The 12041-nt window shown below is 30.9% G+C and overlaps 1 protein-coding gene across 1 annotated transcript; it reads left to right on the top strand.

Annotated features, from left to right (window-relative positions):
- The first annotated feature begins 5794 nt into the window (after positions 1 to 5794).
- LOC134257122 (uncharacterized) lies at positions 5795 to 10138 on the top strand. The gene is made up of 5 exons (XM_062739770.1): positions 5795 to 5926; positions 6023 to 6081; positions 6631 to 6762; positions 7171 to 7323; positions 10119 to 10138. Exons 1-5 carry the CDS (start codon positions 5847 to 5849, stop codon positions 10136 to 10138), a joined length of 444 nt encoding a protein of 147 aa, XP_062595754.1. The 5' UTR covers positions 5795 to 5846.
- The last annotated feature ends 1903 nt before the right edge of the window (positions 10139 to 12041 follow it).

Here is a 12041-nt window from a genome sequence, read left to right as displayed (position 1 = left end):
GAATAAGGGGCTCAAGTAGGATATATGGATAAGTAGTCCCGGTAAAAATATTTTCATACGCCAAATTTGAATTAACCACAGGTGCCTGGAGGAATGAGCATCACCTGCCGACCTATCATACTCGCCGCGTGCTCCTTGTCATGTTCGAAAAATAATCCCAAAGAAATTTGTCGACAACTCATTGTGTATATAATGGCCTAACGAGTCAGTCAGATTTTGTCTTTATGATAAATTGTATTTGCTGACAATGTAATTGTATCGACCATAGAACTTACGAAATGATGACTTAAAACGTAACTTCTGATATTCTTGCCTCATCAACTTGTTCGTCAATAATTTACCTCGTTTTAGAAGTTTTTCGTATGTAGAACATTGATTTTAGATTTTCTCGCACGGGGGTTCTTTAGAAGAAGATTTTAATTTTTTTTTCTACATAATTATTTATTGTTAAACTTTAATTCCCTATTGTGACTTTTCACACTTTCCTCGGGAGTCAAGATTTAAACAATTGAAATCTACACTGCCCAAGGATGCTTTCACACAAGTTTAAAGTGCCGAGAGCATAGGGAATAAACAGTGACTAACTGTTTTTATCGACTAAGGTCAGTCGCGGCCGTGATGTGGACATAAGACTTTCCGAACACAGCGCTTTTAGTAAAACATGAAGATGCAAAAACGGCATTGAATTGATATCGATTCTCCTTGCCTTTTCATCAGATCGAGTCCTTAAAGAATAGCAGGGCTGTACATAAGAACAGTAACTAACGATTTGTTCGTAAATTACAGAACCGAGGAAACTGACCCAACAGTTCGCATATTTGATAATTGATGAGATAGTGACAGATATGCTTCGCTATCAAAAGGAAGTTAAAATCTGTTCTTTATTTCCATAGTATGTGACTGTGCTTGATGAATGCCGAATTGGAACTTGGTCTTTTTTGATTTTTGACATTTACATAGATAAAAGTTTTGATTTGTAATGTTTCAACACGTTAGAATAATATGTCCCGAAGAGAACGTATCACGTCATATGGAGAAATTTAGTATCTGTCGAAAAAGTAAACAAAGCATTCTTAGATTTTGAGTAATGTAGCCATCGGTTTTTTTGTACAATTTAATTGGCTTAGAACTTAGTATTGTCCTCAATTTCAACTTATTCAGTATTAAAAAAATATAACGCATATGATTATGAATCGGACTTTTTACTGTTCTGTTCCAGACCTCAGTGGCACATCACCTTTTTCTTTGAATTCCAATATTTCATAGTCTCTTCAAGAACAATTGAACCATTTAATTTAAAGGTGCCATCTGAAGAACTCGCAACTTTCATAGAAAGCTTGGCGATGGCCCTATTTTAAGTATATTTTTATCGACGTTGTTAAGTCGCACCGCAAGGGGTTAAACCTATGACAACGTAAAGAAAAGGTTTTAAATAAGTCAGTATATGGAATACCATTCCAACGAAGAGGGGTAATTTATATAAAAAAAACTGTTTTCAAGGAAGGAAAAATCTGTAATTTTTCTTTAAAGCTCAATCTGTTATATAATTACATTGGTGTGCTTTTAATGAATTTGGATAATGTCATTTAACCAGAGTAAAGGAAATATTAATGGTTAGATTTGTTTCCTGGAAATGAAAATTTATAAATTGTAATTTCACATTCTTTACAAATTTTAATTAAAGCTTGACCACAATGGCCATATTATCAAAAATGGAAATTATTATAATGTTTTTATTTGCATTTTCTTTCTTGACAACAGCAGAAAAATGTTTAAAGTAGGTGAAATTTGTCGTACATGTATTATAATTTTAACTGTATCATTGGAAAAAAATATAACAAAGTATAATGGAATATTGTGTGGAAATATTATTTCTTGTTTTTTGTAGAGAAGACTTTTCAACCACCTGCTGTGCAGATTTTTATTTTGAGAATGGAAAATGTCTTCGTAAGGATAAAAAATGATTTTCATTAATATGTTAATACAAGAAAACACCACATCATCTCTAACTGCATGGTATTGAATACTAATATAACTATATAATTGTGTAAACATTATATAAATGGATTCTGTGGTTTTATCTGTGGTTTTATCACACTATAACAAGGAAGACTAGGTCAATAAAACAATACAAAGTAAGACAGAGCATGATATAAAAATATTTATTATATGATTGAATAATTTCCATCTCTCTGATTTGCTGAATGTTTTGATCAAACTAATGCCGTAAGAAGGAGTTTCTTTTAAATTTTAACACACTATAACAAGGAAGACTATCGCTAAAAGAAGAAAGAAGGATATGGAGATAACGAACAATAAAAAAAACGTGACGTTCCAGGTCAATACTTAAAAATAGATTGGGAAATTCCAAATTGATACAAATTGTCTTGGAAAGCTTAAATTTTAACACACTATAACAAGGAAGACTATCGCTAAAAGAAGAAAGAAAGATATGGAGATAACGAACAATATTCAATATCAAAGTCCATAAAACAATACAAAGTAAGACAGAGCATGATATTAAAATATATATTCTGATTTCCATTTCGTAATTGAAATAAAAATCGATGACATGCATATTCTTCAAAAAACGAAAATTGTGATAATATTGTAGTTTTTTTTCATCACTTCATATTCTAAATATTAATTCATACAAAAGTACTACACAAGCATTTTATCATTAAAAAACATTTTGTTTTCCAATGTAAAAGCCTGCCCTAGAGGATACTTTGGACTCAACTGTAGTTATTCCTGTCCTTATCCGAGCTACGGACATAAGTGCTTGGAAGGCAGTTGTACATGTCTTGAGGAATTGTGTTCCTTCAGCGCTGGATGTCTAAGACGTGGGTATAATGATAAGCTTTATTATTGTTTGACCAAATGTTACATGTAGTTTAAGTTTGATATTTAATCATATGAGCTAATTTTTAATTAGCCAATAATTGTTTTATAAGCTACATATTTTCAAGTTCAATCAAAGGTAGATTACGTAAAGTTTCAAATAAATCGCCGCTCATTCCTAACTAATCTAAGAATATATTTCTGTTCCACTATAGAATCTTGAATAAGATACCTAATGGATAATGAAGTTTAATGAAAATAAAGACATTTCATTTGATATTGTAAAACTTATATCTTTGATATGAATTTATGCTGTTCATTTTAATCAGGTATCTAATGCAGTAGTAGAAAGGTAAAGATTATGTATACAAAATTAATACATTTTACTCCCGCCTTTAATCTTTGGTTGAATTTATTATTTTGCAGGAAATGAAAATAATACACAGTTAATGTCCGTCATATTTAGATCCCTTTCTCCATCAAAAAGTTCCACCGAGGAGGATTTAAAAAACTGGACAACTCCCTGGAGAAGAAAACATGACCAGGGTAAAAAAACACCTAATTGAATCTGAAAACGAAAGAAGTTTACCCTAGGAAGAAACAGTCAAACCAAAGTTAAAGTTAAACTATAGAAACATGTTGACTTACATACAAACTGTTTTGATTTCTGTTGCTGGAACAACAGTCTCTGTCCTTTTACTTGTGACAATTGTTTTCCAAGTGAGGTCAAAATGTCTTCGTAAAACTACGAATCCTTTTCATTTCTCTGTTACCTCTGTAGCTTAAAAGAAAAACTGATTTTGAGAAGTGATAATGATGATACCGTATAAGTAGATTTTTTAGCGAGGATTTAATTTTGGTATTATTAGCGATGGTGCTGAGATCGCTAAAATTAAAGATCGTTAAAAAACCGTATTTAATTTGCAAAAGCTATATTAGTGAGCATTTTCAAATCGCTAAAATTACTTCTCGCTAAAAATTAGATATCATATTTAAAAGACAAATCGCTAAATTTGCGTCTCGCTAAAATTTCCACTTATACGGTAATTAAGGTAGCTCACCCAGATGCTATATCAAATGGTTAAGTTGTGAATAATAAAAACTCGGAAGGTTTTTTTTCATTTATTGTAAAAATCAGTGACCTTTTCACAAAATGTCTTACTACTAAAAATGATGCAATTCTCCGAAAAGTATCTAAACTATGGTAGGTGAGGAAAAATTCACATTTTAGTACATAAAAATATAAAGGGAATGTTTAAGAAAAAAAAAAATCGAACCATTTCAAATTAAGAAATTACAGGGTTGTAAATTTATTACGTTAGTCATAAGAATCTTTATGAAAAGGTCAACAGATTTCTAACAAAGATTCAATTGTTTAACGTGTAATGATAATAACAACATGTTTAACATTGCTATCGTTAAGGTACATTTACGTGAATACCATTTCAGCTATTATACGTCCACAAGTGAAATGCACTTTTTAACCGAAATATAAAATGTGTTTTATGAAAACTATCATTTCACTAACATCATGAGTTGGTCCTATAACTAAAGAAAGAATGGAAATATTGTATAGTTTAACCATCCTTTTACCTGATATCTTGTTACAAATATGATACACAAATAACACTCTTTTGCGCCTTCTTTTCTTCCCTATTTCGATTAAAAAAGTATTTGGTGGTAATTTTTTTTTAGATTAAAGTGATGCTTGTTAACTACTATATACCAATATGATACATATTGGGAGCTGTAGTTGTTTTCCTAAAACGTTACTTCAGAAATGCATTTCCCCTTTTGCTCATCATACAGTAACATAAGGCACTGCTCTCTCTTTCACTTGCAACTGTTGTAAATTATGTTGAAAATATAGTGATAAATGCATAGATGTTGAATATCGGATACACAGTATACTTGTTGAGGATAATCATGTCTGTTTGGATATTGTTTGGTTTTACACATTTTAGATTTTTAATTTGGTTTCTATTTATAGAAAATTTAATTACACTTCAAAATACTTGCATCACATTGAGAATGAAAGTGAAATGTAGTGCATCTTAATAGTTATCTTAAAAGTTGTTGATTTGATAAGCTTTTGAAATCAAGGCAAATAAAATAAACTCTACTTAAAAACTTGCTTTGTGTATTAGTATAGTCGAGTACAATCACTTGTGTATATCGACTTGATCTAGATCGATGTGCACAAGAATTTCAAAAACGAATGAATTTCTTTTATATGAAATCTTTTTTGAGTAATTAATCTAATTTAAGTAAAACACGTCAATATTCTTTAAATCATGTTTATGCAAAACATAAGAATAGCAAACAGTAATAACTCTAATTAGAAAGTTAAAAAACCAGCATGGTAAGGAAGGAGGGAAGAGTATGTTTTGTGATGAATAATTTGTGTGATGTAATAAAAATATTATTAATTTATAGTTGTTCTTTCTCAGCCATTGTTTTATATTTACAGATTAAGCTATAATTTTCCGAATAAAGTAATTGATATATATAGTGTGTAATGATTAAATCTTAAGTGAAGGGTATAGCAAAACAGCTATAGAGTGGGGTTCGGGCAATGATTTGTTGGACCTGAAGGTGAAAATGTTGCGCTTGGCCTACGGCTTCGGGCAATATTTTCACCTTCAGGTCCAACAACCTACGGCCTCGGGCAACATTTTCATAAATCATGTGTTGTCCTCATACCCAGTCAATAACTGTATAATGTTTCCATGGGCTTATCACTGGATCGTGGTCGCGCATCATCTTTCCGCCATGGATTAAATTTCAAATTTTAAAAAATTCAGGATTTTCTTAAAAATTGATAATCTGGGTTCAACAATTTTTGCTTAAGGAGAGTGTTTTTTTATTAAATTGGTTTAAGTGTAATGTAAAAAGCTTTACGGAAGTACTTATTGTTAAACATATACTAAGTATTTGAATCCTGAAATGATAACTTTAATTTATAAATTCACACTCGCAACAAATTCAAATCAAAGTTAACAACAATGGTGACAATAGCGAAGAGAATCTTTATAATATCTTTATCAGTATTTCATATGATGGTATCAGGAGAAATATGCTTTAAGTAGGTAAATTTTATTGTTGAAATATTGTTTTATATTTTTATGAGTGTTAATGATAATAATATAAATAAATATGCTTTCTTTCTTTAATTTTGTAGAACAGGATTTTCAACTAACTGCTGTGCAGATATTTATTCCAATAATGGAGAATGCCTTCGTAAGGATAAAAACAATTTTTAATGATATATTCAATAATAAATTCAAAAAGAAAGATTTGCGTCTTCTTATTAGCAATTATCTGAGTTTCACAAAGGTATCAGAAATCATTCCAGTGTCATGGCACTTTTTGTAAGATTCAATTTGATTTTGTCTAAGTTGGAAGTCTTGATAAAAATAAAACCGAATTGCAATCTCTTAAAATTGATTTTTTTCCCCGAAAGTCACATTTTCATTCGAATGCACAGATTTTATCAATGTTTAACAATATGAAGGTCTGCCATAACTGTAGTACTAAACTGAAATGTATTAATTGCGTTTATATTTGAGAACTGTTCATAATATACTAAAAACTGGAATAAAATAGCACAAATATTTCATGATATCCAATGTGTACGCGAAAGAAACATACATATTCTTAAAGAAACCCAAAATCATGCTAGCAATTCATAATCTTTTACTTCATATTTTTAATATTTGAAAATACATTACTACCACACAAGCATGTTGTCATAATTCATGCACAAAACTTTATTTTTCAATATAAAAGCCTGTCCTAGAGGATACTTCGGACTCCACTGTAGTTATTCATGTCCTTATCCAAGCTACGGACATCGGTGCTTAGATGGCAATTGCAGGTGTCCCAAGGAATGGTGCTCCGTCAGCGATGGATGTCTGAGGAGTTAGTAGTAGAAGTTTTTAATTATTTTTGATTAAATATTAGTTTTAATACATATATGTTTGGCATATGATTAAAATGAGCTTATTGATTATATAAGAAACATACCTTCAATTGCAATTAGAAGTAAAATATTTTTGAATTCATGTATCTAATCCCATTCTATATTTACACAGGGGTGTATTTCTGTTTGGCTTTGTACAGAATCTAGAATAAGTTTCTGAAATTGGTTCAAATTAAATGATAATTTTCAAATGCATTCTTTTTATTTCTTTAAAGTTATTTAAATAAATGTAATTTACTGTTTGTAATTTACTTTTACTTATCACAACAGGTATAAAGGAAAAAGACAAATAAAATCTTATGACATATATCTCCTCTTTATTTGAAAGGATTCTACTATTTTTGTAGAAAACGACATTAACAAATGGATAATGTCCGCCATAATTACAACTCTTTCGTCCTCAAAAACATCCACTGATGATGAGTTAAAAATCTGGACAACTACCTTGAGAAAAAATCATGACCTAAGGGATAGAACTCAAACTGATATTAAAAATAAAGGTAATGTACTTGATAAAAAACAGTTCAATCATATTTTAAGAATAAAAACAAGTTAAGCAACGCACAAATCGTTTCTGTTGATGGAACAACATTTTTTTTTAGATTCCTATTTTCAACTGTTACGGTATATCCGTGGTGTAAAGTTAAACGTAGTCCTGGGGTTGAGATTATGAGCGTACAAGATTACGTTTAAGATTGTTTTATTTACAAACTTTCTAATCTAAATAATGATTAATTTCTATAAATAAGCTTTGTGATAATTAATTAAGTGCATGAATCGTAGCTTGTTTTAACTTAAAATTGAATTATTTTTACATCAAAGTTTTCTACACCTTGTATTTCCTAAATATACATCGACCATTGTTTCCAAACTTTTCAATTACAAAAAAGACTTTACATGGCCAGGATACCGAGTATCTGAAAGATAATCCTCCATCGTGTTCATGTTCTTCTTCGCCCTATAACTATAGTCCTCTTGGACACGTTATTACTGATGACATAAATACAGGTAATAATGAAGACCTTAGATTACTTATTTTAAAAGGTCCTTATTTAAGGGAACCCTTATCCTTCAACTGGCGTCGGAATTTCATGAATATTATGGATTCTGTTGAAAATTACCCCCAGACGATGGGCCAGATATGAAAAAGAAGACGTTGACACCTTGTCAGAATGGATTAAATGCATCACATCCATGTTAAAGTCGCGTATTAAAAGATTGAGGGGCAATATGAAAACCATATATCCTTCTGTGTTCAATAATCCAGAAGTGAAAAAAGAATTAAAATAGATAACATGATCAGTACGTACTCGTCCCTGCCGACAAAGCACGTAACAATATTGTCTTCGTTTGTAAGGCTCATTATATATATTGTATTTTAGAAGAACTTGGATTTAATTCTACAAGTGGTAATCCTACTTATACTCATACTTTCCTTTTTAAGGAAGAAATTCTTCAAAAATCATATGTCAGTTTTAAATATTTTTATTATTACACAGAGCCAAAATGAATTTGAACTACCATATGTATATTGGAATCTAAAATTCACATGGTAGGATTGATGGAGAAGTTCTGCCAAAATGAAATTATAATTTTGAATAATTAAACTATTGTCACCCCGGTAGTTGTTACCGGATTCTTTTCATTAGCATCTTCAAAGTTTGGCTTCTCGATATGTCAATCATCTATCGACTCGAGGTAAACACTGCAATCAAGTATGGCGATTGAGCATGCAGAATATACATGGTAATGATTACCGTTTATCCAAGTAACTTTATTTTGATGCATGCATTGTTTTGACATGAATAAAATGCGTAAATACTCCATTTATTTTATTTAGAATAAAAATAAAATAAAATTTTAACTATATGTTACGTCCCTATCATTGCAAGACCGTGGTAAAGTTGACGAATGTTTACTTATAGTTATACGGGAGTGCTATTGTGTTTCCGTGCTTGACTTACCAAAAATTCAAATACGGGTTTGGATAAAAAAAGAGAAAATATCACATTTGTATATTAGTATTTTATGACAAGTGCAAGCGCTAAAATTTATCTGCGCAAATGCATTCCCATTTGCGTTTGCGCTAAAATACGTATGCGCCAAATTTTCTCGTTTTACAGTATGCTGGTGAGCCTGAGAAAAAAGGTTCCGCAGAGTCTGACACATCTGTTTCATAACTGGATATTTAACTTGAAAAAGATGCTGATGGTAATCTAACAACCAAGCTATATGATAAATGTGATAACTTTAACTTTTCTATCGTCAACTTCCCTTACTTATGCAGCAAAATACCTTCATCACCTGCATACGGAGTTATATATCTCAGTTGATTCGATATGCAAGAGCATGCTCTACATATGAACAATTTCTAAAACGGGGTAAATTATTGACAGGCAAGTTGATGAAACAAGAATATCAGCAGTCTTGTTTAAAGTGTGTCTATCATTTCGTAAGTTCTATTGTAATTTGTCTGTTGAGATTTTAATGACCTTGTCAGCAAATACAATTTATCATTTGTGTTTACAAAAAGGTTTGTCTGACGTTTTTTTTTTTGAGTTAGTTAGTCCATTATTTATACACTGAATTGACTTTACCTAATCTAAAGTGTGCAAAAAAATTATTTAAGATTACGCAACAAATCTATCCCGTTTTTACTTGTGGTATAGAGATACATAATGCCAACGCGTTTATTTATGTAAGTCTACAGGACAGAGTTCATTACAAAGCAGTAAAACTGAAAAGTAGTCAAGAGGTAATGGATCAAGGGTTCGTAGCAAAATTGTTTATAACAATAATAAACATCATATACCTGTAACTGAATAAAGTTCAAATGATATAGTCTTTCAGAACTAGAAATTATTGTATATATTGTCCTAAAAAATTTTTCATTCTTGTCTTATAAGTTATAACATAAATAAAAAAAATCGTGTATTAATACATATTCATTTATTTCGTATGTAGGTGTTCCTTTTGTGAAGCAACAATTACCACCTCAAATGTTGTGCTGAGAAAACTTTTGGACTAGATATGAACACAAAAATCCCAAGGAACTTTTGGAAAATTTGAAATCACAAGATTTTACCAAGATTAACAGCTTAAAAACATAAGACTTTTGAACCTTAAGACTTTTCAACTATATATACAACCATTTCCCTTGACAAATTAAAGTTCAGGCTTTTTGACATTATTGACGGTTCTTTTTTCAATAAAAATGGACCTTGCTGATTTACTTACCTTGTCATTGGTCAATTGCAAAAATATTTTGTTAAAAACATTCTGATTTGACATACAGGTACTCTGAAGTTGACATGAAAAAGAGGCTTAATTTCTGATTGACAATATATATATGTGGCTTTTTGAGACGATGTTTTCTAACAATCTATTGGAATTCTCTTGGGTATCAATTGCACCTCATTATTAGCGTAATGTTTTGTATTCATATGAAACAGACTGTATGCAGTAGAGTCTGACAAATCTGTTTCGTTTTTCGATATTATGAAAAAGACGCTGATGGTAATCTAACAAATAAGCCCTGTGATAAACATGAGGACTTCAACTTTCCTTCATTATGCAGTAACATACCTTTATCATTTGCATACCGAGTTCATATATCTTAGTGAACAATTTCTAAAGGGAGGTAAATTTCTGATAAACAAGTTGATGAAACAAGAATGTCAGCAGTCTCGATTAAAGTCATTATTTCGTGAGTTCTATGGTCGATACAACGACCTTGTCAGCAAATTCAATTTATTGAGTCAAATGCTGACTGACGTTTTTCATACCAATTACTTATACACTGTCCATTACTTATACACTGAATTGAGGACGGATTTTTCAGTTATTTCCCGATCCTGTCAAGACGCACCCGGGGAGTGTGACTGGTTGACAGGGGATGCTCACTCCTCCACGGCACCTGATCCCACCTTTGATGTTTTGGAAGTCCGTGTTTACTCTGCTCTTATTTTGTATATTGTTTAATGGACGTTGAGATTGAATTCTGTTCGTTATCTCCATATCCTTCCCTTCTTAAATGAAGCAGACTCTGTCTTCATTCTTATAAAATGCAGCAGAATCTTACAAATCTGTTTCGTTTTTTCGATACTTTGAAAAAGACGCTAATGGTAATCTACATGTAACAACCAAGCCCTACGATAAACATTAAGCTACATGTAACATTTGGCTTAGATAAACGATAAAAAATTTCTTGGGACCGATTAACCAGCAACGCTTACTATTTCATGGCACTTAATACCAGAATTTTATTTTTAGAGGTCATTATTTACTCTGCTAACACCTTGTATTGTTTGAATTGATTTTCAAGCTTAATTACTTTTCAATATATCCATTTCTTACTCGATATATATGCAGATACCAAAACTTGAAGTCTCGAAACTCGACTCAAGAGGGAAAAATTTAATTGTAAAAGATTAACTAGGCGACCAATAAAGGTTTTCGATTCTTACTCAAATACCCATAAAAAGGATAAAACATAGACATTTTTTGTCTTCAGGTGAGAAGTTATTGGACATAACTAATGAAAAAGATTTCACAAAAATACCTTGAGCAGTTAAATATGAGACTTTCTCTATTTGCTCTCAATTATAGTTTTTAATTGATTGTACTCGAATTGAACTCTCCATCACTTACATAGTCATTAATTTAAGGTGCATTTCTTTTTAAATTTTGTCAGAAATGTTTTTTTTAAATTTTGACAAAATACTTTGCAGACGTCCAGAAACACTGTATTTACCAAAAGGTATTTAAGGCATCATAAATTCCTGAAATAAACAATGACTGGTTACTCTCTCACTGGATGTTGTTTTATGAGTTTGTTCTCAACCACGGAAAGTGGAACTCAGCTGTTGATTGTAAACAAGGAATGTTAAAAAAATATCCAGAGATAGACTATCGCAAAGACTGGACAGGAATTTCCCATTCAAACACTTCTTCGAAGATCTTTGGATATGTTCAGTATCAGTGACAAGGATTCACTAACTATATTCTTACCCGGAAACTTCACAGAGGCAGATGGAACTTTGATTTGATTTCAAAAATAGTTCCTTAATTAGTTTAATTTTTGATGCACGATTTAAATTAAAACAAATGATCATAATAATCCACTTGATACATATGTCTTTATAAGAACTAATAATTTAACCATATATCTCGTTTTAATTCTTTAATATACATATTTTTCCTCTTATCACTGAAAATT

This window comes from Saccostrea cucullata, unplaced genomic scaffold, assembly GCF_032062105.1.
Source record: "Saccostrea cucullata isolate Sc308-1 unplaced genomic scaffold, CSIRO_AGI_Scuc_v1 ctg1999, whole genome shotgun sequence".
Taxonomy (NCBI): Eukaryota; Metazoa; Mollusca; class Bivalvia; order Ostreida; family Ostreidae; genus Saccostrea; species Saccostrea cuccullata.
This window is presented reverse-complemented; position numbering and strand designations above follow the sequence as displayed.